The sequence below is a fragment of the Falco naumanni genome, chromosome 3, assembly GCF_017639655.2.
Source record: "Falco naumanni isolate bFalNau1 chromosome 3, bFalNau1.pat, whole genome shotgun sequence".
Taxonomy (NCBI): Eukaryota; Metazoa; Chordata; class Aves; order Falconiformes; family Falconidae; genus Falco; species Falco naumanni.
The window spans coordinates 11,019,678-11,046,441 of record NC_054056.1 but is presented as its reverse complement, the minus strand read 5'-3'; the positions used below and the strand labels follow the sequence as shown (position 1 = coordinate 11,046,441).

General features: G+C 44.8%; 1 protein-coding gene across 2 annotated transcripts in view; it reads right to left on the bottom strand.

The window, feature by feature from the left end:
- Positions 1 to 1,933: 1,933 nt before the first annotated feature.
- The window catches only part of TMCO4 (transmembrane and coiled-coil domains 4), a 41,202-nt gene continuing 16,371 nt past the window's right edge, over positions 1,934 to 26,764 (bottom strand). For both annotated transcript variants that reach the window (XM_040588009.1, XM_040588010.1), the window contains exons 9-14: positions 24,592 to 24,756; positions 23,904 to 24,040; positions 22,311 to 22,395; positions 18,429 to 18,546; positions 15,338 to 15,455; positions 1,934 to 2,695 (exon numbers count right to left, since the gene is read on the bottom strand). In XM_040588009.1, coding sequence (XP_040443943.1) covers positions 2,363 to 2,695; positions 15,338 to 15,455; positions 18,429 to 18,546; positions 22,311 to 22,395; positions 23,904 to 24,040; positions 24,592 to 24,756 — 956 coding nt within the window. In that variant the 3' untranslated portion in view covers positions 1,934 to 2,362. The remainder of the gene's footprint in view (positions 2,696 to 15,337; positions 15,456 to 18,428; positions 18,547 to 22,310; positions 22,396 to 23,903; positions 24,041 to 24,591; positions 24,757 to 26,764) is intronic.

Sequence of the window (26,764 nt, the reverse complement as noted above, 5' to 3'; positions counted from 1 at the left end):
CTGGCCTCGCACCCCGCACCCCGCGCTGCCTGCGGCACCCTAAGGTGCTCCTGGAACTCACGGTCACACAGAGAAATGAACACAGAGTGTCCCTTGGGTACGGGGTGCTGCAAGAAGCAGCCACATGCCAAGCCAGTCTCATTAGTTTTCTTTCCACGTTGCCCACGTATATTCCAGAACTGAACAACAAGTGTTTTTATGAGTAACTTGACATTTATTTGCCACAAATCCCCTTGCAGCTGACGGCTGGCCCAGCGGTCAGTGATAAACGACCGTGACAAAGGAGAACTGAGCACAGGTTCAAACATCAAACTGTTCAATATATTTTTGCCACGTAGCTGTGGCCACGTAGCTTGAGTTTGGTATCAAGCACGAAGGTAAAGATGTGCGTCTATCCACAAATGGCTTTATATAAAAACATACTTCGACTCCAACTCCAGTTAAAAAGGAGCAGAAAAATCCACGACAAACTCCGAAGGTCCATTGGGTGGGCGGCTCCACAGAGACAGGCTGCAGGAGATGGAGAAACAGAGACAGCCTCCTCAAGCCAGATGTCCGAAAGCAATAATGCACTACCCTCATCGAGCCAATTCTGTGTAACAAGGCGTTTGCTTGGGGACAAATCCTCTGGTGCAGTGGAGAAGTCAAGCCCCTTCCCCGCAGGCAGCAGCACCGCCGAGCAGCGTGCCGGGCCCACCGTGGTGGGACCCCGTAGCCTGTGTCGGGACATCTCCCGTCGCCCTGCAGCAAGGCATCATGCCAGAGGCAGAGATGAAATAATGTAGTTTCAGGATCGGGTAGGAAGTAGCTGGTCGATGGCCCAGCTATCTCAAGACAGATGTATTCCTGAATATGATCAAAGAGCTATAACGTCTCTCAAATGACAGGGAAAACCAAGAAAAGGTGTTTATTAATGGTGTTCCTGGCGTCATATGGAAACTGGACTTGCTAAATAAGCTGCTTTTGATCACAGCTCAAATTCCAGTGTGAATACTGGACTCGGTGGCGGGACGGGGGGACAGGAAGAGCCGGGTGCTGCAGCCAAAGCCATGGCACGCTGCCAGGTTGCACCGCTGCCCCCAGAAACCGCCGCGTTTCCCACGCCGTGAGCAATAATTGGCAGGTAAGGTCCGGGGAGAGAAGGGAGAGGTGGTGCTGGTTAAACTGGTGCTGGAACCGGGAGGGAGGAGGACTCGGTGTGAACCGAAATCGGAAGCTGCAGGCACAGTATTTCCCCCTGTGACTCAACAAGACCTTCCAGGTGTGCGTGTGGGAGGGTATTGACACCCCTCGGCGCTTGTTTTGAAGCAGGGAAGCACAGGGGTGCTCTCAGCTGGGGCCTGTCCTCGCCGTGCTCCGGCTGGATGTGCTGCCTTGGGCTCAGCAGCAAAACAGGCCAGAGAGGGACCTTTTGTGGAAGATGTGGATCAGTCCCGTAGGGTTCTGGAAGATTCTGCAAGGCAGGGGATGTAAAGCAGGGTCCCTCCCTCCAGTTTGAGAGTGGGGAGAAGAGAGCGGATGCCAATCCGCTTTTATAAAGGGAGGTAAAAATCAAACAGATTCATATTTATCCTATGCCAAGTATTGGTTTTCTGCTAAGCCAATTAAAAATATGTCTAGAGGGGGCTTTTAAGGCTGGAGAAGTGTGTGGGACACAAAACAAAAGTCTTTGTGGGTTGCTGGCTTGCAAAGCCTGGGAGGAAATTTCACAAAGTAATAAATCATAAAAAGCCCGCTCTGTTTCTTCTGCTGTCTTTCACCTAGGGTCTCAACGCACGTTTCTGACAGGACTGAGGGGAAGAAGGGCAGGCAGCCCGAGCCGCACGCCTGCCCCGTCAGCGGAGCCGCAGCGGGGACGCTGAGATGTACATAGCCGGGCAGCCAGAGCCCGCAGCACACCTGCTCACATGAAATCAAAACCCCAATCAACCACTGCGGGAAAAATGGTTTTAATTTCCTAGTGATGAGCCCCTCTCCATGATATGCTTAAAAATACCCGCAGAGCCACCTGCTTTCCCAGGAGTTACATAGCAGAGACACAGTCCCTAACGGTGACAGCTGCTTCCCTCAAGAACCAACGCGGTTTGTGCGAGGAGGGAAGTGCCGCCACTTCCTGAGCAGTGCTGATTCAGGCAGGAACCAGCCCTTCCTTGTCCATGGGAGATGCCGTGGGTGGCTGCTCCAGAAGCTTTGATGCAGCAACACGCCGCTGCCACGCTCCAAGCTCTCGGGAGGGTCTGCAAACTGCAGCTACAGCTCTGCCGGCTCCACCAGTGCTCCTTTGGGAATCCTGCTGCAACAGGATGGTGCTTTGAAAGCGGTTTTAGCGCTGGCGGAGCATCTCTGCCTAACACAAAGAGCTCTAATTTGCTCCTTTGTCTGCTGCCTCTTTCTTGCCGTCCCCACTGTTCGAACAGTCTGGGCAGGGGAGTGAGGCTTGTCCCTCGAGACAGCTGGGAGCATCAGGGTGCTGAGCACGGCCGGCCGGGAGAGCCTCACCATCGGCCGCATCCTCCTCTCGCACCGTGTTTTCCTCTTCCAGAGCCTCGCCGCCCGCTGCCCGCTGTGATTTCTTGGCTGGAGGGGAGAAAAGGCTGCCGCTGCCCTTCTCTTCCGGACAACACTCCTTGGTTTTAATGCCCACAGCTTTTAGGATCGTGTCCATTTGCTTCATATAGTCCAGGTGGCCGTTTACCTGCAAGCAACAAGAGTCCTGTTAGTGAGGAAGCTGCAGGAAGCCCAGCTCCATCAAGTCCTTCATCTCCAGAGCCAGCACTGTTGTGAGGTTTGAGTTTAGCTCTGAAAGGCTGGAAGAATGAGGTCTGAAAAATGCGGTTGTCCACTGAATAACCTGAACTGGCTGCGGCTGCTGCATTGCCTCTCCTCAGTAACATCGTTACAATGTTTGTAACATTGCTGAGTTACAAACCCCCAGACTCTGGGTGCCACAAGAATAAGAGAGGAGGCGATGTGCCACAGTGAGAGACACCCAGGTAGGAGACAACTTGTCTTAGTTCAGCCCCTTGTTCTCTGCTAAATTACATGTCCTTCCTGTGCCTTAGCTGCCTTGTAAAAGCAAAAATTATCTTATTTAAAGTAGAATATAGTCATTAAATCTCACAGCAGCTACCGAGCGTGTTAAGGTTCTTGGCTGGAAGGTGCACTGATCTGTCCCACACCATATAAAACTGGGAGCCTGAGAGTTATGGGTTCATAAACCACATTAAAGTCAACAGCACATGCAAAAACCCCACACATTTTTATTGTAAGGTGATTTCCATGATAAGATAAACCCTTCTGAGAGGGACGTTGGAATGCGTCCTTCCAGTCAGGGCACAGGAGGGAGAGAAAACCTCCTCCGCAGGTTGTCAGTTGTCATCCACAGCAGGCTACCTGGCTGGGAAGGCAGAAGGTCCCTTCCGTGTCAGGGGTCCTGTGCAAACCCAGCGTCTGAGGCAGCGACAGCAAAGGTTCTGCCAGAGAGCAGCCTTCAGAGCTCCTTGGCTGTTGTGCTCACAGCCGAGATGGGAGGAAGCGCTTGTGAGCGCCAGGTGGATTTCCAGCTGGTTTCTCTGTGGAGGGGAAAAGCGCGGGGAGGCTGAGCTGGGGCTATTTTGATGGTGCATGCACCAGCCAGCCTACAGATTTCAGCACAGCTTCAGGGTTCTGATTTGCATCCTCAGATATTTAACATCTTTGGTAAATTCAATTTCTAACACTTTACATCCTTCCTGACCCCGCCAGAAAGCTGTCTCAGGTAACACCACCTCCTATTTTCCCCAACCTTACTAGTAATTAGGGAATTTCCACAGCGGGGAACACCCACCACCACAGCCCTGGGTTTCCCGCTTCCCGGCCACGTGTAGGAGCACCCCAGGAAAGGGCTGGCTGCTCGTACGAGGCGGTGAGAGCCCTTTGCAGAGCAGCCCCGGCCCCCCCGCTGCACTCCCTGCCGGCTCAGTCCCACAGGCTGGCTGGTGCCTGGGCACCCTGCCTCGCTGTGCGGCCAGCAGGGTTACCAGCACCTTTCCCCAACCCTAACACCAGCCTCCTTTCCTGCATGGGCAAAATTCAAACAGTTTTCGAGTGGTAACGTTTGGAGGCACTTAGGACTTGGAGCAAAATGAAGGATTTAATCAGCACATTAGTAATGCAATATGTGACTTTCATCAGTCCAGATGGCTCAACAGGCTCTTGGTGTTTTGAACAGATTAGTTAATTAAAATAACCATTGAAGGGCTAATGGACTGGCTGTTAAGATGCGTACATGTTCTCTGAAAAAGCATGAACTCCCTACACAGTGGGAAGGCTTGGTGCTAAAAAAGAAATGAGTGCAGCGTTGGACAAGGCAGAGAGAAACAAGGAAGAAATGGACTTACTGGGAGGGGTTGCTGAAGCCTCTTGCTTTGCTGTATTCTGAAACCTCTACAGTCACTGCAAGCTGCCTGCCCTGGCCACCACCTGGGGATCTCTCAGCCTCTTCTCTCACCTAGTCATGAGACAGAACAAATTTCCTCTGCCACCCTGAGGGCTAGATTTTCATAATGCTTCAGTATCCAGCAGCTTCCACTAAACCCATGGGGAACTCCTCTTCCTCGAGCACCACGATCGCTGAGAGACGCTGGATAGGAGCAGTTCTGAAGAGCTGAGCCTTTCCTCACACAGCTAAAAGAGAAGCTGACCCTCCTGAAAGTCTGTCCCTTACTGCAGGTCTGCCAGCACCACGACATCTCTTCAAAGGAAACCCACTGCTGTTTCCAGGATAGCCCACAAAGCTGGCCCAGTGCAAGCCCTGAGCAGCACAGGAGGAGGCAGGACTCCTTCTCTGCTATATTGTGATATTAAATACCGAGCCACCAGCAAAAGAACAGCAAACATACTGCCTTGCCACTGTGAAGCCAGCCTGGTGGGAAAATTCAGCAATTTCATCTCTCAAGAGCCTGTTTTTATCTGCAAAGCTGAATTCCTTCACTGGTAGGCTGTGCTGGAGATGGGATGGGAACATCTAAAACACTGTAAGGGACAATAAAATTTTACAGGGAAATAAAGAATTGTTTTAATATTTTCCAGAACAAAGTGCAGGAAGCATTTAAGAATAAATGGAATAGAAAAGTGTTCTTGTAACCAAAGCAAATATGTTTCTGCTTGTTACAAGGAAATGAAAATCAGTGTGCTTAGGTGACTTCTCCCCTGGTATATCTGATTTTATGGTTGCTTTGACTCATTAGAAAACACAAGCCAGCCGTCTGTGTCACTAATTCTGCTGCAGGACTATGGCACGGCACCAAAAGATCTCCAAAGAACTACAGGCGATAGCATCGCTCAGCTGGATCAATCGGGCAGCTGAAAGGAGGCGCCAGTTCAGTAAGTTTGGAAAAGTTTTCAAGTTCAAATCCACCCAAAAAGCATCCAAAATATCGTTAAGCCTATCAGCTGCATCTATTAAATTCAAATAGAAGTCTTTCTGTTTGGTGCAATAAGTGGCTCTGGTTATGGTGTCATAAAAACACAGTTCAATTTATGGGAGCTTTGAAAACAAATTATGTCATCCCTGGGCCTGCAACCAACTCACTGGTGGCCACTGTAGCAAGGCGAGCTGTGAGCTCTGCAGCGCAGATGCTGCTCCCCATGTTAACGACAGCACTTCTAGCTGGAGAGGGACAGGGGACAGCGATTAGCGTGTCTGAGAAAGGATGATAATGGAATCCATTTGTAGTTACCACGCAGCTCTCTCCATTCATGGTCAGCCAGAGCAATCTCCACGGCTCTGCTCAATTGCCTTTGCAGTTGGTTCTCCCCAGCGTTGCAAAAGAACGGATAGAGCAGCAACGCAGGATCTATCCAGCTCTTTTGGACTCTGCTCAATATGGCAGAAGAAGTCTTTGCTTACTCCAGAGCCAACTGTTGTAAGATCCTGTCCAGCTTCCTTCAAAAAGAGCTCCGCTGCTGATCCCAAGCAGCCAAGGCAAGGAGTGCACACCGGCTCCAAAGCCTGGCACAGCGTGCGGAGCTCTTTGCTTTGCAGGGCTGCGTAGTTTGCCAGAGCTCAGCTGGGTTCCCTTGGCCTCTGCCACCTGCAGGGAGAGATACAGGACAGAGCAGCTGGGCTGTGCCTTCCTCCTGCTCTCCTTGACCAAACATCCTAGGGATTTGCAGAGGATCCCTGAGGAGCACAGGAGGCATGCAGCATGAGTGGAGCACGCACAGGTACCCTCTGCAAGTCACAGGAGCGCAGGTCATTAATATGGCTCAGAATTTCACCTCTTTGACTTGTTTTGAGCCCATTACATCCAAAAAGCAACTTTATTGTGCAGGAAGAAGATACCCTCAAGTTAAAATATCTCTCCAAAGCTTTGTTATTTCAGCAGGAGCAGTAAAGACTATCTTGGAGGCCACTGCAGTTTCAGGATTCCCTTTTGGCAAATACTGTCTGTTTTAATAGAAAACGGTATTTTGTGTTGGATGAAAAGAGTTAACAGAGTGAGCTGCAGTTTCTGAAGCTCAGCTAATCATCACACCTCACTTTTCAGCAGTGCTTTCTTCCCACTATGGTGCCAGACACTTTGTGTACACACATAATGAAATGCAAACTGCCTCCGGGTGGCATATCTCAATAAAGCCAGCTCAGCAACTCTTGCAATTGCCCGTTCAACTCTTGGGTTTCCTCTCCGTTCCCAACAGTGGCAGTGAATTTGTCTTTCAGGAGGAGAACCGGAGCGCAACCCTGCACGCTGAAATAAACTGACAGCCAGTTCTGACGTGGCATTGGTACAGAAGGGAAGAAACTCACATGCCACTCTTCCTTTCCAAAAAAATCCTCAGTTCTGGGTACTGCCTCCAAAGCCATGCAGCCGTCCTCTTCCAGATGGTGGCAAAGCCTGATTGATTATAGGACTCTCAAGCTATGCCAGGTTATCACTCAAAATGCAGTCATCCCTGCCAAGCTGGCAGGCTCCTCTGCTCAGAGTTATTCCCATGTGTCAGCGTAAGCCTTAATTCAGAGTGCTGGGTATATCCAGCATGATAGAGGGCATTAAGCCTGGTGGAAAATGTCCTATCTATTTTCCACAGTTTTCTGAGAGCTTCTGGCAAAGATCTTACGCTGCCCAAGCTGGGGAATATGGCTGGACCTGCCAAAAGCCAGTGGCAGAGCAGATTCCCATAGCGAGAACCAGAAGAACATGAAACAAACCTGGAAAGAGGCTGTGGCTGAATTAAGCTAAAATAGAAATAAAATTCTTCTGTTTGGGTTCTTAGGAAACAATGTTTTCAAAAGTGAGGGCAGTGAACACATCCACTGATTCAGAAGCTGTCATTCAAATGGATTTATTAAAAAGTGTGAATTTGGCATCTGTGTTGCACTATAGGTATATCCTGAGCATTAGTGATTCTCGCTTCCAGCAGAGGAGAAGCTAATAAAAACATATTTGAGGAAAACTCTATAGAGCTGAATTTATTTTGAAAATACTGTCAATGTCATTTGCATTATTCCTCTTTAATGTTTCTATTTCTGCTCTGAAAAACTGACGGAATAAAGATTGGAGCATGATTCAGCTGTAGCTAATAGGCTTTGCTTCTAAATCAGCCCTTCGCACAATTACAGTTTTGTGAATAGACTAAGTCGCTCGATTCTTATTTTTCTCCTCATTTAACAACTAACTTGACCGGTAAAAGTTCTCCTTCAATTACAGCAATATGTCTTGAGCAAGACTGTAATTTTTACATGCAATCATCTTTCAGCCACAACTTATTGATCAAGTCATTCTCACCTCCAGGACAATAACTGAGGGATGTTACCCTCAGACAGCACTCAGGCAGTTTCACACCAACGCAGTAACTTTTTCCAAGGACTTTTCCCATCAAACTTTGATATGTTTTTTTTTGTGGGAACATGTCGGTGTTGAAAATTCTGAGTGAACGCTTTCTTTTGCTGGATTTGTCCACTGCTGAAAAACTCTGCCAGCTTTACTCTCGATTTACCTTGACCAATTCCAAGAGGACTGATGGAGAGGAGTGAAACACAGAATACAACAAGAAAACAGAGGAAGTAAATGGAGGAAATCAGTTTGGGAAGCCTGAAGCCCTAAGGGGGCGAGCTGGAGAGCGGCTGTATGTCAGCGATGACGGGCAGGATAAAGTTAGGAAGAAGGAGCTTCATAAATTCTGGATCAATAAGACAGCCCTTGAAAGAGTTTCAAGGGAAAGGTGCCTTCACAGGTGGCCTTCTGCTCACAGGTAACACGCTCCGCACACCGAGCCATGAATTTTTCAACCGTTTGCACAGCTGCTGGTGACTGGTTTTATTTTGCTGATGCTCTGACAACTACCAGAAGTGGAATTGGTTCTTTTCTCTAGCTATCGGGTTGGTGTCTGAACACTCGAGAGTCTTTCCAGCTATATCAAAGTTGCAAAACATGCCACTCACTTTTAAGGTGGCTATAATCAAATACTTATTTTTCAGTGCTAATCCAAGTGCAAATTATTTACATTAGATGCTATAAAGAATGTTTTCAAAGGCCCAGCATCAACTGTGCATATAATTATCACTGGTGAGTAATCTGAACATCATCTCTTGGCCTCAGAAGAAAAGAGATCTCCCAAAACGAAGACTGGATTGAAGTATTGAACTGCAGTGTTCCTAGAAGTAGCTTAGGGGACCCATGTATCTGATGTTATAAACTACAGCAGTCCACTAGTGATCCAAAATATCTGCTATACTGATCAAGCCAGGATTATGGAGAATTTTTCAAGAGTCCGGATGAAAACACTGAGATGAGATTCAGTCTCCATAGTCAGGATGATATAACAGGACCTGCCTGCAGTGGAGGATGACTCCTCTGTAACACCAAAAGGGACTGATCACCCTCCCTCTCCCCATCTTGCTCCAGGAATACACAAGATTTGGCAGCTGAAATGTTATCATCTTCGTGGCTTTCAAACCAACTTCTCAGCCGAACTCCACAAAACAAGATTGTTTTTGGTTAGCTAAGGGAATTCCTGCTGTCTCTGGGGACAATGACCTGCTCTCACCTTATTCACCCCTTATGAGTTGATGGTAATAATCTGTCTGGACAAGAAGTCTTGGGCATTTGGGAAATTTCCAAAGCTATGGAGCAGTGCAACATCTCTCCTTAGCAATGTGATCTCCTACAGATCCATCACACTGGGACTGCAGCCAGTTTAAGCCCTGACCTCACCCTAGTGTCGCTGGGGCGGCAGGCAGCGATAAGCCTCATGGTGTTTTCAGCTACAGGCAGCTAACATCAATAATACGTGCTGTTGTAATTGCGAGATCTCAAACACGTTAGCTGAAAGTGTGCTACAGGAGAAAAACCTCACGTACACAATGTGTCAGCTAAGTCAGTCTTCCCCTTGATTAACACTTTTAATTGGATGTTGCAGCTGAATTTTCTTTCCATGTTAGCTGAAGAGGTTAGGAACAAAGTTCAAAACCGAACACAAAAATTATACAGAATTAGCGATCGTGTTCCAACATAAGACAGGAGATAGAAAGCTGAATTCTCTATCCTTAATTCACCTTACCGTGCTTTGTGTAGCCACCCTTGCAGAACCAAATGTAATTAACACTACTTAGGGAAAATTCCCACTGCTTTTCCTGGCTGTTTTGCTGGAGTAGGGTCTGTGTGATCAGGTGAGCTGCTTGCAAAGTCAACAGCTACAAATGTGTTCACCGCAAACCTGTCAAGAATGAGTCTGCAACATCTGGCTTTGCAAGAGCAGTCCTGTTTCCAAATGCAAGGTGCTCTGATATATATACAATGTAAAAGAAGCTCTATAAAAGGTGAAAAGTGATGTAAATTCTTAGGCTCCATGGGAGAAAGATGTCATGGTATGAAAACATTGCTGGTTACTCAAGTGGAATAGCAAATTTCGTTTGTTGGACTTATTAGATGTAAATGTAAACTACTTGTGGATCTTTCTACAATGTGGCACTTAATCTCAGCTTTTCTGAAGGCGAGGGGTGCAGTCCCAGCCATTCAGCTTTGCCCAGGGTAGTTGGGGTCTCTGAACACTGTACACACTCAAACAGATGTTGTGGAAGTCCACCATGAAACGATACCCACATGTTCCACGCACAATGGAGGAAATGGGAAAATTACTTCTATAAATCTGCAGGAAGGCCATGCTGTTCTGGCACCACACTGCTTCAGAGTGGCAGCACGTATGTGAATTTTGGCACCAGCCTTATGGAGTAAAGGCTCAGGGAGTGCTATAAAACGGTTCTCTCTGCCTCTCAGAAGCAGCTAAATACCCCCAGCCTCCCAAAGTGTACACCAAGGTGAAGCAATACATCTGTGTTGAAGCAAGGAGGGACATTGGCTTTTGAGTTTTTTTTCTGCCACAAAGCAAAAACAAACTGCAAGTTATTAATGGGTCCATTTGCACGCACTTTATGGAAAAGCTTTTCCAGTTTCTTCCTCTGTTCTAACATACTGATATTGCCAGCACCCTCTGCTTGCATCCCAAAGGGAAACATTTATTTAATATGTATTCAATGTGTGATTCTTGGAATTCCCAAATCATCAGCAAGAAGGATCACAGAAAACTAAGCCACTGATGACTCCAGGGTTGTAGGGACACGTGAAGAGGAAGAAATCATCCCTGTGACCTTAGAGCCAAGCAGACACATAGACTTGTTTCCAAAAAGGCTTGCAGGTCCCCAGATGTGAGAGCAGGCTCTCCGGGCTCCTTCGAGCCGCTGCCTGAAGTCAAGTTCTGCTCCTAACTCTTGCTTTTCTGATCCTGTTAATGCCTGTCACCATGGGAGGTGGCACTGCTCATTTGAAACAAATGAAACAAAGGTGTAATGAGACATAGGCAACCTTTTGCCTTTTGAACTTCCCAGGGTTCTTAATTAATCCACATTTCGTAACGACAATTAATTCTTTCCTGCAAGTCTTGGGAATGCAGGGGAACAAAACACAGTTTGATGCATTTAGGGGAAAAAAGCCCAAGTCACAAAAGTGCCAAATCAGTTGGATTTCACAAAATTCAGACTTTTCATCTGCTTACGGTATTTATGTATGCTGGGTACCTGCTTGGCTGAAGGCCAGACTGCCTTGGATTTGTTTGCCTTCCCTCATAATGGGAATACCAGGCCCCTCCTCTAAGACAGCTTTTGGAAAGAAAAATCAGTTATTCCTGAGTTAGTCTAGAGCTTAACGATGGTGTCGAAAGGCTCGAGTGCTTCTGGGCAAGAATCGGGGGGAAGGCTGACGATGCAGATACCATGGTGGGAGTCTATTATAGACCACCCGACCAGGGTGAAGATGCAGATGAAATGCTCTGTAAGCAGCTGGGAGAAATCTCATGACCGCTAGCTCTTGTTCTCGTGGGGCACTTTGACTTACCAGGAGTCTGATGGAAATAGAGTCCAGCAGGGAGGACACAGTCCAGGAGGTTCCTGGAGCGTGCAGGAGGGACCTTCCTGGTGAGGGAGCCCACTGGGGAAGGTGCCTGCTGGACCTGTTGTTTGCGAACAGAGAGGGGCTGGTGGGTGATGCGATGGTTGGAGGCCATCTGGGGCCCAGCGATCATGAAATAATGAGTTTTAAATTCTCATTGAAGTAAGGAGGGCGGTCAGCAGAACTGCCACCTCGGACTTCTGGAGGGCAGGCTTTGGCCTGTTTAGGAGTCTGGTTGCCAGAGTCCCCTGGGGGGCAGCCCTGAGGGTCCAGGGGGTTCAGGACATCCTTCAAGAAGGAAATCCTGAAGGCACAGGAGCAGGCTGTCCCCATGTGCCGAAAGATGAGCTGTTGGGGAAGACCAGCCTGGCTGAACAGAGAGCTTTGGCTGGAACTCAGGAAAAGTTGCGCATGGGGAGGTTTAGGTTGGATATTAGGAAATATTTCTTCACCAGAAGGGTGGTCAAGCACTGGAACAGGCTTCCCAGGGAAGTGGTGGAGTTCCCATCCCTGGAGGTATTTAAAAGACGTGGAGATGTGGTGCTTAGTGACATGGTTTAGTGGTGGGCTTGGCAGTGCCAGGTTAATGGTTGGACTTGATGATCTTGAAGGTCTTTTCCAACTTACACGATTCTGTGGTTGGTTTGTAATCGTTGTCATAAAGAGGGCTTTCCCACTGCTCACTTAGAGCAGCAAAGAAAAGAAGAGGTAAAAAGCTTCTGAGGGATCTCAGAGGGATAAAGCAACAGTGTGCTGCTGTGTGATACGGATTGTTCTAAAAAGAAGCTCTGCTGTTTTGCCTTCCACTGTGCAGAGATGCCGCAGGAGAAGAATATGGCTGTGAAATGTATCAGCATTCTCCGTACCACTGCAATCACTGCTCTAGAGATTAAAAAGTGTATCTGTAGTCTGTGGGCTGTACAGAGCACGGCTCTGGCACGCCAGGTGTTTACTCTCAGTTGGTGTTGCCACGTGTTGCCTTTACAGGGATTTGTGAGCACTGGCAGCAGGTAGGCAGCTGCCATCCACAATAGGAAAAGGAGAATTCAGCTGCCATCGAAAGCACAGGAAAGGAAGGAGTCTTAAAGTCAATGCAAAACTTAATCGTAGTCTAAAGCTGTTTAAGACTGTTTTCATATTGGACTAACAAGAGAACAGTACTGACTGCTGCAATAATTGTCATGATCCACCCATGCTCTACTAGACTTCCAGCCACACATTCCTACTGCCCTTAAGCTTGCAAGTTCATCCCTGGTTTCTGCTGTGGTAAAACCACCCAGAGAAACTTAAGTACCCATTCCTGAGTTGTGAGCCTCCATGAAAATGCTCTGCCTATGTTCTGACTCTGAGCAGTTCTGCAATATTCAAATGTTAATGCAAAATGTAATCTACAATATCCCATTTGAACAAACAGCAATCAATCTAATACACTACAGCTCAATTACTTCCTCGGTCTCTGTAACAGGCGCTGTCAAATAAATCTACTGAATAAATCAGTGCCATTGTAACCATTAGGAAGGCTTTTATAACTGCATTTGCTGAGTGGGAGGACATTTTTCTCTCAGTTTTACTGACAGTCAGATAAAAAACATACTAATTAAGAGAGACATGCAATAAATGCCTTGGAGGTGAATTCCTGCTTATACCGAGGTCTCTTAGCCCTCCACTCATTTGAGGATTCTGGTGCTACCACAGCAAAGACAACCCAGCTCTTTGGTTCCAGTCCAGTTTTCACTATGGATGGACTGGGAGATGCCTAAAATGCTGAGGCTGCCTGCTTCCACAATATTTTCATGCTGAACACCATTGCATCAGCTATGCTTTATTCTTCTATCACAGCTTGTCCTTTCTTATTCCTGGCAGGAGACTCACGGTGACCTCCAGCAAGGGCATCTGCAGGGATGGAGCTGGTCCCTATTATAGAAAATATCTCTTTCTGTATTTCTGTTATGCTACTGCACCATATTTGCAGCAAAATCCATCTTGGCTTTCTTGCCACTTCAAAAAATATTGCCCCTGAATATTTCCTTCCCTGTTCTTGCTCCTTTTACTTGTAAAACGTTCACAAGAATGCAGTGTATTTCTTTTCATAAAGCTCCACGGTCTGGAAAATGGATCAAGAGAATGACATCTACTTAATATAGTCTTTCCCCCTGTGGGGGTTGCTCTTTATTCCCCCCAATGCTTTGCAGTAAGATTAAGCAAGTGAAAGTGTCAGCTCTTTCTGAAATGAGAACAGCACTGGGATTTGTCTGTTGGCATCGTGCAGCATGGATACAGATGTACAACAATAGGAGATTAGCAGATAGCAGCTCTGCAAGCATTATTCATTTAGCTGAAATGTAAATACTGCTCCTCTGGGGGAAAAGCGGAGAGGCTGTTGTGAGCCAGGCAGGATAAAGTCTGCAGGACTCCAGGGGGTTTCAGAGTGCAGGAAGCAGAAGGTCAACAGAAAGAGGGTCTCTGAAGAGAAGTCAAGAAGAGGAGAATAAACCAGACTGAACTGTCAGGAAAAGTCACCCTAATGCCACCGCTGCTTAACATCTTTGGCCATTTTGCTTTTCACGCCAGCAACAGATGCTGCTGCTCGCAGGCGACCATCTGAGGATGGTGAAAAAATAGATGTAAGAGCATGTGGAAATGCTGTCCACGACAACCCAGTAAGATGCAAAGATACAAGAACAGCTACAGTACTGGACCATGCTTAAAAGCCTCTACTATACCACTGCTTTCTGGGAAGCCTATATTTTGTTCTGCAAAGTCTCTATTTTATCTGTACAGCATTAAGTCCTGTGTTTTCTGGCAGGAGCTGTACATAGCTCAGTTATAATGAATGAAATGAGCTGGTAACAGTTGCATATTTATAGGCTCAGTGGGCTGGTGCTCAAGAATATCTGAAAGCGCTTAAAAGTGCCTTTGGCTGCAGAGCAACGTTGACAATCGCTACCAGCTTGTGGGGACATTTGGGAGGAGTCATGGCAGGAACAATGCCCATGGAAGTATCCTCAGCTTTGGGCTGAGCCTCTTCAGTCCAGTTTGCAGAGAGTGAAAAATGAATTAAAAGATCTAAGATACATAGAAACAAAATTGCATGTCCAAGATTACTGTGGAAATTAATACACACGCTAAATTCGCATGATTTTTTGTGGAAGAGCTCGCTCATGAGTAAAGATAAGGCAGTAAGATTATTAGTTTGCTTAAGGTAATTGAGTTGAATACTGCTAGACCTATGATATAGTGGCTTATCATTAATGACACCAGATAGCTTTGAGGAAACTAAATACCTAGAGACAACCAGGTGAATCGCTTCCTGCTTGCGCGAGACCTCCACTCCAAAAAGGCGGCAGCCCAGGCCAGGACCTGGCAAACCAGCCGGCGGTATCACAGAGCTTCTGTAATTACAGACTAGTTCCTGCACCACGGCGTCAGTGCAGCCCAGGGGACCAAGGTACAAGGCCTACGAACTTGACCCTGGATGAACCTGAACAGCGTTGAAGACTCCACCAAGACCAGATTGCAGGTTGCACCTGTTCCACAGTTGGGTGTTTGAGCTCCATGTTTCTCAGCTGCTGATCCTACCTACCTGCTGATTGGGGGCTTGCAAGACAGCAAGAGAATAATGGCATTGTCTGTCTCCAGTATGAGATATTTCAGAACAAAAAAACCCCAAAGATATCCAGCAAGAGAGGAAAAATTCTCATTATTTTGCTCAATACTGAGTGCTGTCTGGGCCAACAAAATCTATAGTGAAGTCTGAGATAAGAGTTATCTCAAAGAAAGGAAAGAGGGACCATGTACACAGAGGTGCTCTCCGCAGTATCTTGTCTTCTCCTAATCGATGAGTGTGAGGTTACAGTGCTGCAAGCAAAGGGCAGCTGACAAAAACTGATGATATAAGAAGCGCTACTTACTACAGACGAAAGGTCCATGTTTACCATCCTCCTGTCATCCAAGTCAACTGGCTGGAGGCCTGCAACGTTGATCTGGACAGAAGAGGTTCTGTATACAAATCCCAGCAGCCAGTCACCCCTAGGAGCAGAGCAGAAGAAGAGTGTGAATAAATCCTGTTGCCAAACTCGTGCAATATGTGTCTGCTCAGACTACGAGGAGGGTAGAAGGGCAGGGAAGGACAGCGATGTCTGGACTGAGACCTCTGCAGCTTTGTCTGATGTAGGAATCGCAGCAGTTGCCGCATTCAGGGCAGGTATCTGGAACACAGTAGTGTAAATCTCAATTTAATCCTCGTTCACGAGTGTAGTCTCATTACATGCCGCATGTTTAAAAATCTGACCCCTTCTGTTTATTCCTGTATTTGCTTAGAGATTGCAATACATTCACATATTTAATCTTTTTAATGTACTAATAGGCAGAAGTTCTCCAGCCTGTAGACAGTTGTAAACGTGATGAGGCCTGCAATACCAATGTTGCTGACATAAATATCGACCGTGAAGCTCCTCGGATTGCTCCTGATTTATAGGTACTCTATAAATACCTGGGTTCAATGACAGAACTAGGAAGAGTTTGTTCCCACTGTAAAGTATTGCCATAAGTCACTGTGACAGCTTCAGGGCAGACTATAGCATGATGAGAGAAGGTGATGCGTCCTTTGGAAATACATAACCTCTTCTGCACTGAGCAACAGCATAAAATCTGGGCACCTGAACACCACTACACTCTGTAGAGTAAATTTAAGTTGGATGCGAGTGGTACTTGTACTCTGTGATGGCAGAAGGTGAAGTGCATCTGCACAGGTGGCTGTTTCTGGCTGCTCCTGTCCATTCCAAAATGGTCTATCCTAGAATTCTTAAGTCTATGCAGAGCTCTGCAAAGTCTTTGCAACACATCCACACTACTCAGGCATGGGTTCTTTCAAAAGCTGAGTGAGTCTAACTAATTTTGTTAAGGTTTCCCACTAGGAATTTGTAACCCTGCTGTGAAATTGGATGGGACAGCTCTGACAGCTGGCTTTCACTCTCCATATCCTTTCAGACTTCAAAGCCAAAGGAGACAAGCTGCAGTGGACTGAAGCTCAACAAATTAGGCCCAAATCTGATCTTGCAGGAATTCTATTCAATGTAATTCATCTGACCTAAATAGAGTTACTCCTCAAGTGACAGAACGAGGCCACAATTTGTATAAGCACGAGACCAGAGAAATCAGAATCAGGTGAGGTCTCACCACAAAACGTTTGTATAATCCTTCTCTCACATCTAATATCCCCACATAAATTCTCCCTATCTCTCAGTTACCTCCTCTAGCTGCCCCTCGTGCTAACTGCATAACCCTCAAATTCAGCATCTGAGGGCAAAGCAGAGAACCTGCATAGTGGAATATTTCCTGACAGTCTCCTCACCTGCTTCTTCCTATTTGTGAGCAACGAGCTACAATTTCTGTGTCATTTTTCATTCAACATTCAAGACATGGGCTTGCCAAAGCAGAGACTAACCAAATTACTGCACACACAGAGGTACAAACACACATACTGTTTTATTCCAACAGTACATGCAGGCTTAGAAACTATAACAAGTTTTTGTTGTTCGTTTTTGTTTTGGTTTTTTTTTTTTTTTCATTATAGGAAATGAATACACTGAGCTTTTTACAGTGAAATTGATTTTTGTATAACACAGGGAGGAATGATATTTGCCAGGGCAGATTCAGTTATATGCAACAATTGCTGTCATTTATGGCTTCTTGGAGGAACACAGAAGCACTCCCAAGGAGGTAGCAATTGCTTTTTCCTTATGTCAAGTGAAGAAATACTGAAACTGGTGTGCACATCTGGCATCCATAAACCTCCTGTGATCCAAAAAGGACAAAAGCAACAATTTTCAGCCTAACTGCCAGATGTGATTAACAATTTGTTGTTTTAATCTTGAATGCTTTTAATTCTTTTATTTAATTCTTCTTTGTAAATTAATATACTGTGTTAAGATGCACATGAATACAATACTTCCTCATCTTATACGTCTGTATGTAGGCATACTTCTGTATTTGTATATGTAAAGTACCAACAGCATTTCCAACTGTCCTTGACCTGAGGGCTCATGGCTTTCTAAGCTATCTTGACTGGCATTTACATGTTCTTTGCTAACCTTTGCCTGGTTATTTCTCAATTTATTTGCCCATGCTCTTAGTCTTCCCTGCTTCATTCCTTCATTTGAATTTCCCATCTTCTAATTGTGCTGGTAAGCAGTGTTCTTGTCACAATTATCTTCCAATACACAGTCATTAGATTTGAAACCGTCACTTGAATTCTTAATAGCTTTTATAAAATCGCTTCAGTTGTTTTGTGCCTCTGAATCTCCCTCTTCTCGCCCAGTAGCTCTCACAATTCTTCCTAGCAGTTGTCTGCACAGTTTTAAAAGGCTGATACTTGGTTTCAAGGTAACCTTTCTATTCTTTCACATCCTTAGTTAATTGCTACAGCTATTCCAGCTATACTTCCTTTGTTCACATGGACTATCTTGACCAGAAACTGACTCTAGATGTAAAAAATCTTCAATTTGCTTCAGCTCCTTCCCTTCCATTGCAATTTTTACATCTTGTTCCCTATAAGCAGCCCCTAGTGAACTGTGTCTCAAAGCTTTTATAGGTTTGAATTCACATTCTTTAACTGTCAGTGAACTTAACAGCTGTATTTATAGTCCTTTACATAAAGCTGAGATTTAAAGGGGCCTTAGAATATGTCAAATGATGCACAAAACCAAACTGACCCAGCTTTAAGCTGCCAGAGCAATACAACACTGCGATTGTATGAACAGAACCTACACACTGCGCACCTCAGGCTCCACTGTAAAAGCAGAACAGCCTTCAAGTGTCTCCTGAAGATTGTCATCTCCAATTAATGCAGGCAACAGACCTCCGGACGGAAGAGACTACGACACTGCTGAATCAATGTACTCACCAGCTGAACAATTATCCACTGACAAAATGTTTAAAATGTACAGTATCTTTTCAATGTGACAGTAGGATAATGAAGCAGGGGACTGAGCTCATACAGACCTGCAATAACCGTTTATGATCCTGCCCGACACCACTTTTGTGATTGCTTTCCAATACTTGGCTTCTCCTTCCACTGGAGCTCCCAGTAAGACCACATCTTCAATGATCCCTTGAGAGTCTATTAAGATGAAAGCAGAACAGCTCAGATTTAGAAGACGGATCAGAAAGAAGAAGGGGTATGTTCAGACGTGCACTATAGAAAAATCATCATTTCTGTGGTTTAAATTTTAAAGATAGAAACAACGGAAGGGAGGATCTTAAATATAATTTTGCATAAATGGTAAGTGCCTGCAGTTCCAGCTGGAGCCAGTAAATGTGAAAATTAAAGAACCTGAGACAGTGAAAGGAACTAGGCTGATGGCAAGAGGGAGTAGTGGCCTGGCCTCTGTCCAGAAAGGTGCAGTTCAAGCAGCAAACCTGGGGAAGGTTCTTTCCACAGACCTATCGACCTGGCTTAGCACAGAGCTGAACTATTACGCTTTGAAAAAGGCAAAAGGGACTGACACTCCATATAGTGAGCAAATGTCATATATTAAGCGTGATAAACTCTGCCTGCAACCAGTCCTTAGAGCTGAGTTCATGAAAAACATGACCTCTACATGCAACAGAAACCCCCCAAGTTCTTAATATTGATTGGGAACTAGCAATAAGGCATTTGCCAACACAAAGTGATAATCTGTCAAACTGGTTTGATTTTCTTGAAGGGTACTTCAACCTGAATGCCCAGGGCATGATGTACGGAAAAGGAATGTTGACTTTTAAGCATAATAAATCTCCCCCTCTTATCAGACAGCTGCAGCTGGGGAATTTCTGTAGAATTAATGACTGAATGAGAAATATTGGGCAGCTCTGCTATCTTCCTAAACTTCTAAATGATATATTAATATCTGTTCATAAATCCTCTTTGTAAAGAGAGATCAAGCACCTGATGCCACAGCAGTTAAATGAAATTCACAGCAGCATACATCCTGGGAGACTCATGGGCATAGCACTCCCATACTCCCCACCTGTGGGAGACCAGAGTTTGCAAGATGTGAGCTAAACCGTGCTCAGGCTGGCATTTGCAGTTCGTGAAATAATATGCTGAAGTTTACGGGGAAGTGAAAGTGAGAATGACTGCATACCACATTAAGTCTTGACGGAGAGGCACTGCCTGGCTAGATTTTTAAAATGTAAATCAATTGGTTTCCTTTCCCTGATAGCAGTAAACGACTTGGAGCTGGGTGCAGTGCCTGCATCTTTCTCTGCAGTGTAAATTCCAGCACCTGACAACAACCCAAAAGAGCTCTGGTGGTATTATTTCTTATTGCAAAGCAAATTTTGCGCCAATTGAGAACAGCAAAGAGCAATTCAGTTTTGTTAGTGTAATCTGTGAGCAATAAAGTCCTGTTCCCATAATCATGGGCAATGAAAACGAAACCCAGAGCCTTGCAAATGGGGAGCTTGTTCCAATCAAGGTACTAAATTCCATGGCCACAGTGTGAGCCAACTGAATAAACAAACGGCTAATTCATCAGGATCCTGAACATTTGGGCAAGGTATTGGAAGCTTTTGTTTCTCCAGTCCTTTGTGCAGGTTATTTCTTGCTCAGAACAAAAATGTTTAGCCTTGGCTGAAAAATACTCTTTTTCTTTTAATGTTGACAGAGGGAGACAGAAACCTGAGAACAGATCACGGACATACTTGCTGACACTCTAGATAAATGTATTTCGCAGTTTGCAAGTTTTTTTGTATGATGAAGAACAATAAAGTCTGCACAAGCAGGAAAATGGGGGGGGGGGGGGGGGGGAAGGAATTACTGATGGCCAAAAATGAAAAACTAGTAAGATGATTTGTCCAGAAAAGTTGTGGAAGATACAAACTGACCCGGAGGTCACCACAAGTCCTTGGGAGCCGTGCTTTGCTGTGCCTTTAGGGTACAGCTCACTGGGCAAAGAGGAAAGCATCTCATCACGTTAGACCTCACTGAAAAGAGAACAGGGGTGGAATTTAGATTTCTCTGGGTGTTGTGCAGGTGCAGCACTGGGACAGTGTTTCACGCCACAGTCTGGCAGCCGTATTCCTGATACTTAACCACAGCAGAGATGATAACCCAGTGGCGATACTGGTCACATAAGCAGTTCTGTAGGACACTGCGATCAGTATCAGACAAATACATACTGTACGATACCTCACTCCTGTGGTGCGCAGTTTGGTTTCAAGGTTCAGGTTCCGGTGGTAACAGCCATTATCAGTTTTCATTAGTTTACACTTTTTATTTACTAAAATGCATGGGAATTGTGATGAAGAAATCAGACCAATGATCTTCCCATGCAATAACTTGTCTCTGATGGGTCATTACTACATCTTCTGCTATAATGTCATTTTCTGGAAACCTACTAAGCTCTTGCTTCCAAACTCATTTCTGATGAAGTATCCCAAAGGTTATTTAATTGCTTTGCAGAAGAGTGGGGGTTTTTTAACAGAATTTGAGTTTCTGCCATAGTGTTTCACTGGATAATCATGATTATTTATTTGTCCTCAGAAATGCCACTGCCATCTGGATACAAAAGGCCTGCATGACTAGGCCTTGTATTTCTTTTGTGTGAGACATCCAAGTCCAAACCCAAATCAGTCTCAGATGTCCCAGGTCCCAGCTCCATTCCTTCTGTGGCTTGCACTGGAATGTGCATGTGAACGCCTTGGCAATCTGCACTAAACATGCTGCTTTTCATTTCGCAAACAGCTCAGCTTTCATAATTCAATTAAGGAACTGAAAAATTAGTGTACAGTGGGGAGCTGCTACGATACATAATTATGATACTTAGATTTCTTTAGAATAGCAGCCAACCTTGAAGACCCCTAATGGTTTCCTTTCACGTATTACTTAGCTGTGGTCCCATGTTATTCCAGTGAAAGACTGCAGACCATTAAATAAAACCCTGAAAATATCTCAGCCCCTGGCATGCTCAGGATACAAAAAGAGTAGATCTAGGGCCAGCTTAGAATCTGGGTTCTGGCTTCAGTATAACTACATTAGGATCATTCTGGATTTGATTAGATTTACTTTGAGAACAGAATTCCTGTATTTGAGGACTTCCATCTTAAACCAGAAGTGAAGTTCTGGTACGCAGCTGCTGACAGAAAAAATGCTGACCTCCTTCGTCCTCACTTGACTCTATTCCCACCTTATTGGACTTCATTGAACATTTTCCTTTATAAAACTCCTTATTTATTAGTGACTCTTCGTAAGGCTAAATGGTTAATGAATTAAATTGCTATGCAGGGGGGAAGGCAGGCTGCACGAACACACTCACTACTGACTCAACTCCAAGATGCAATTTACATCAACTGATCATCATGATTTTATTCTTTTTCTAAATTAAAAATAGAATCTATTAATAAACAGAACCACAATGGGTAATAAATTGACAGATGGTTTTATACTTGACTTTGGGGGAAAATTACCATGAAAATAGCAGATGACAGTGGCATTTCAGTGACTTAAATGGAAGGGAGGACTCAAGGAATCAGATACAATAGTTACAGAGAGCTTCCAATAAAGGCAAAGCATCCTCTGCCAAGATCACAGTGGCGCGTGGGCAGCTCACAGACTGATCTAGCAGTCGAATGTCACAAAATGTCAAGTTGTTGTTTACAGGCTGGAGACCAAACTGACACACTAGAGAACCTCAAGTGAAGGCAGTGGATTTAATCCACTGAACTGGTGGAAATGACAGTAGAATTTGGCTCCAAATGCATTTCAAAAGCATTTTTTTAGGTTTTTGTCCTATCCTAAAAGACCCAAGCTCTGTTCCAGAAGAACTCTTCCTCTTGGAAGAAAAACTTCTCTACCAGCAGTAAGGAAAATAAAGGAGGAAAAAGTTAGAAGGTGTATTTTACCTTTTTCTTGAGCCATTTCTTGCAAGCAGAAGTAAATGACTCTTGCACCTAGACTGAAACCAATCAGTGTAACAGGTCGCTTGCCCTAAGAAAGAAGGAAAGGAGAAAATGCCGTCAAATACTGTTCTAGGCCTAGAGAGACTGGCTGCAGGATCCCTGAGACCCTGATCCACAAAGTGCTTATGCTTGTGCATGATCTTTCAAACATTTGAGTGATTTGATTGATTTCAAAGGGGTTGTGTCTCCTCAAAGTTACGCACAGCTCAACACTGAGAATTCTCCATATCTGAGTATTTTGTATTTTTTGATATTCAGAAAATCAGTGGAAAGAATTAAATAATCGGAAGTTACAACAAAGCTGACGTTTCAAACAGAAACAAAACAGCCCCTGTCATTGTTTTGAAATTTCCAAATGAAAGCCTAATTCAAGGAGCAAAATTTTCTTAGAAATGTTTCAATAAACAGAAGAAGCTGTCCTACAAAAATATTGACCACTTCTAGATTTAAGACTGAACGACAGCAGCACTGTGTAGCTGTTACAAAAAATGATGTGGAGTAAGCTTTTACTTTGAATAGCCTAATAAGATTTTCTGTAAGATCAAAGAGAGCCTAATCTCCACAACAATGAAAACTGGTCTTTGTATTAACCAGCGAGCAGGTGTGCAATGGACTCCTTCGGCATACGCTAACTAGTTTTAGATGCTCCAGCACGTTGGAATGTGTGTTTTCACAATAGCAAATGCTTAAGACAGTAACAAATGCCCCCAAGCAAAACAAAGGGCTTATATAAAAGAATTGCCTTTCCTGGGTTTATATTTTTATGAGAAATCAAGTTTGTTTTTACTCTGCTGTTCATATTGTTATGACATGCACCTCTGGGGCTGTGGCTCCCATAGGGCTCCTCTATAATAGATGCAGGGCTAGTGTGCCTGTGAGACGAACATGTGGCCAGCAAAAACCAGTCTCTCTCCATGCCAGTGATAGCCCAGCAAATAATAGCAGGCTTTTGCGGGGCAGAACATCTTTTGCAAGCTTTCCCAGGGAAGGTCAATAATTTCTGCCACTTCTTTCAGGTACCAGCCCATTCTGCTTCTCTGGAGGCAAAAACATGGCTCATGGTGCATCTACTGCTGCACGGTCTTCTCTTATGCTGTTTTGCTAATACCTCTTAATTACCAGTGAATATTTCTAACTCTCTGTATTCTCTTCTCCATTATCTTTATCTAAATCTGTCTTTACTTTCTATTCTCAGATTTCCACTAGGTGAGTTGGCCTGGCTGTTTTGTGACGTGGTCACACCATCTGTCATTTGTGACCTGGATCTCTTCTGCTTCATTTAGAAAAGCTTTAGGTTAAATGGAATGGATCTTACCAGGATTTCTCTGATTCACTTGGGACTTCCTGTTTTTCCCCAGTGAACAAGATACATGCTGGTCACCTTCATGTAGCATTCTTTCATTTTTCTATTTATTATTAATTTTTGTCTCCTTGGAATGATGCCACTTGATAATTTACTAGCATGACTATAAAACTTAAATCTCCATGGGCCAAATCCCTTCCAGCCATTATTCTGGATAATTTCTAGCCAATTACCTGCTGTCGACTGAGCAGGATATGTGCTAGGTGTTTGCCTACTTCAGCAGACCGATGGAGACACACTCCCCAGGGGTTGTCAATGACACTGGCAACAGTCAAGAGCGAAGCTGGCCAAGTCAAGGCTGTCACAATACCTGCAACACACAAAACAAACAGCACGGCATAGTCACAAATCTGGGCTGCTCTTAGGAAACATCAAAAGCAAGACGGTTCACTGAAGTTAAATGCTAAGCCTAGGACCTTTTGTCATTTCCAGTTCTTCTTTCTCAAGAGCTGATCTGAGAAATGTTTTGCTAGACAAAAGATAAGAAAGAATCTGATGTTCTGATACAGAGGCAAACAGACACCATGCATGAATGTAACCTGCGTGTTTGAAAGGTTTATGTAAAGCAGTAAACCACAGTGTAATAACATAGAGAAATAAACACAGTCACGTGTGAAGGAAGGTGTTTCCAGCTGTCATTTTAAACAAACAAGTCAATGACACAGAGGCACAGCAATCCAGGAAAGCAAATCTGAATTACAGGTGTGGCAGAGAAGGTTCTCAGGCCACTTCTGCAGGGTGGTCCAAGGGACATGCATTCTCAGAAATCTTCTCTGTTTAGAAAAGCTCCTTTAAACAGACACCAGCAGTGAAACTGCACAAGACCCACTCAAGCCGATCGGATACCGTTTATGTTCTTACCTGACAAGACGGTGAATTTTAGGGCTTCTTGAGCCATCATGTTCACAAAACCATTCAACAGGGTATCTAAGGCATTGCCAAGCTCCATCAAGTACTTGGATTCCCAGGCCAGACAATACTGCTCACTTGACTGCAACATGCTGCTCCATGGTGCTGTGAAGCTCCCTGAGAAAGGTTGCAAAGATGGAATTCAAGTTCAGAGAAAACAACAATGGCTGACTCCTGGCAAGACGAGCCCAATAGAGAATCAGAAGTGAACCTGCAGGACACTGGAATATAGTGATATACTGTGATGATCAAGAATCATATTTAAAAATACTGTGAGATTTAGACTCTGCATTTCCAGTGCCTTACAATAAATTTGGGCTTTGCAAATAATGGTACAGCTTTAGCTGCCCTGGCAAAGAGTCTTCAGTGTGGACAGGCTCAGACTTAATGACCCATTCAGTTGACTCAGAAACTGCCAAGACAGATGGACATTAACACTAATTATGTCAGGTATGAAGGACATTCCTCCTATCATCAGGCATCTGGCCAAGTCCTGCAGCTCCATCTTGTCATATAGATCAAAAGAAGCCCTGTCCTGAGGAAGATGAAGTGCTGAATGGCTGCATGGACTGAGTTCAGTGGGACCAGAAGCATGGAAAATATATAAGATCTTGTCAAAATCTATCATAAAACACCTTTCTGGCACTTCAGTTAGGTGGGCAAGGATTGCAGTAATGGCCCTGTCTGAAAGCAAGGAATCTGCATTTGCAGGTCCAGGCTGCAATTATTTTTACTTTGTCATCTAGCCTTGTTAGCCACTTCAGTTTAATTTTTTTTTCCCTCCAGGTGCTACTCAAAAGCAGTGCCTGGATGCTTGAGAGATAATGGATAATTTCCACTGTGCGAGTCTAATTTTTGGCTAAAAGAATAATTTTTAAGCCATACTCTCTCTCCTCCTTGTAGTGGAGTTTGTATTAAGTGGCCAGGAGGGGCCTGGCAATGCTATTAATGGTAGATAAACTGTGAATGGCAAAGCAGTTTTCACCTTAATTAACTAAACCCCTTCCCACACTGTTCCTTCCCCGAACGATGTGGGCAGGTTGGGGCAGCTGCTGACCAAAGTGCCATGAGAGAGCCCCATGCCCAATTGCACCGCAATGTACTGTCCAATCTGTGAACGTGCAGATAGGCAGCTACCGGGAGCTCAAAAATCACAAGCTGGCAAATTCCATAAAAATCCTGTCGCTAGTTGCTTTGTTTTAAGGAGTCAGGCAAGTGTGTAAATAGACACACGCAGCGGTAAGGAGGAAAACAGATGACCATTCTAGTTATGCTTTTTTAAACATTATAGCAGATGGCTAGTTATGGAAGAAGAATGTGTGTCATTTGTAACTCCCTTTTAAGGGCAAGCAGACACAAAAAGGTTCCTGAAGGGACACACTTGTCTTTGTAACAGTGCCTAGGAGCCCTCCAACCCCAAGGATTTGGACCCCTGGCAGAGAGACAATGAGAAAAGCCAAGGTGCAGTGCTGCAGAGCAAAAATAACAGGACAGAGACATCCTTAATGATATCCACTGTTAATTATGATGCTTCAGAATAAATTGGCAGCTGTTCAGTCAGGTTGCTGAACACATCAGCAGACAGTTGACATATTTTATATGACAAGCTACGTGGAAAATAAAACACTACAGACCTTTCAAGGTTGCTGCCTGTATGTTCACCTCCTGAGTGCTGTGCTTAACAGGATTTACTTGACAGAACTTTCTTGCCAATAAACCTCATTAGCTGGCAGATACCAAGAAAGAAAAAAGATGCTATTTTCTGTTAATTGCTGGAGCATAAAAATAAGAGAGATAGGTGAGACACTTTGTACTAGTGCTGGAAATCATCCACCCCAAACAGACCTTTCCTAGCAAAACCAGAAAGCATTTATTAAGAGAAACAATCCTGCTATGACTACTACCAAGCCTACTATCACTACCAATTTACTGCCCTCTCTCCTTTGCTTTGATTGGGATTGCAGGTTGGGTTTCAAAGTCTTTATGTTGAGAGTTGATCTGTTTTACTTATCAGGCCATGCAAGTGTGGGGAAGAGCTGTGTGTGCTATGTGTGCTATGAGAGCGCACTGCCTTGGAGTGGAACACAGACACTGCTCGCCAGGCTTCTCTCAGTCTCCTCCTCTT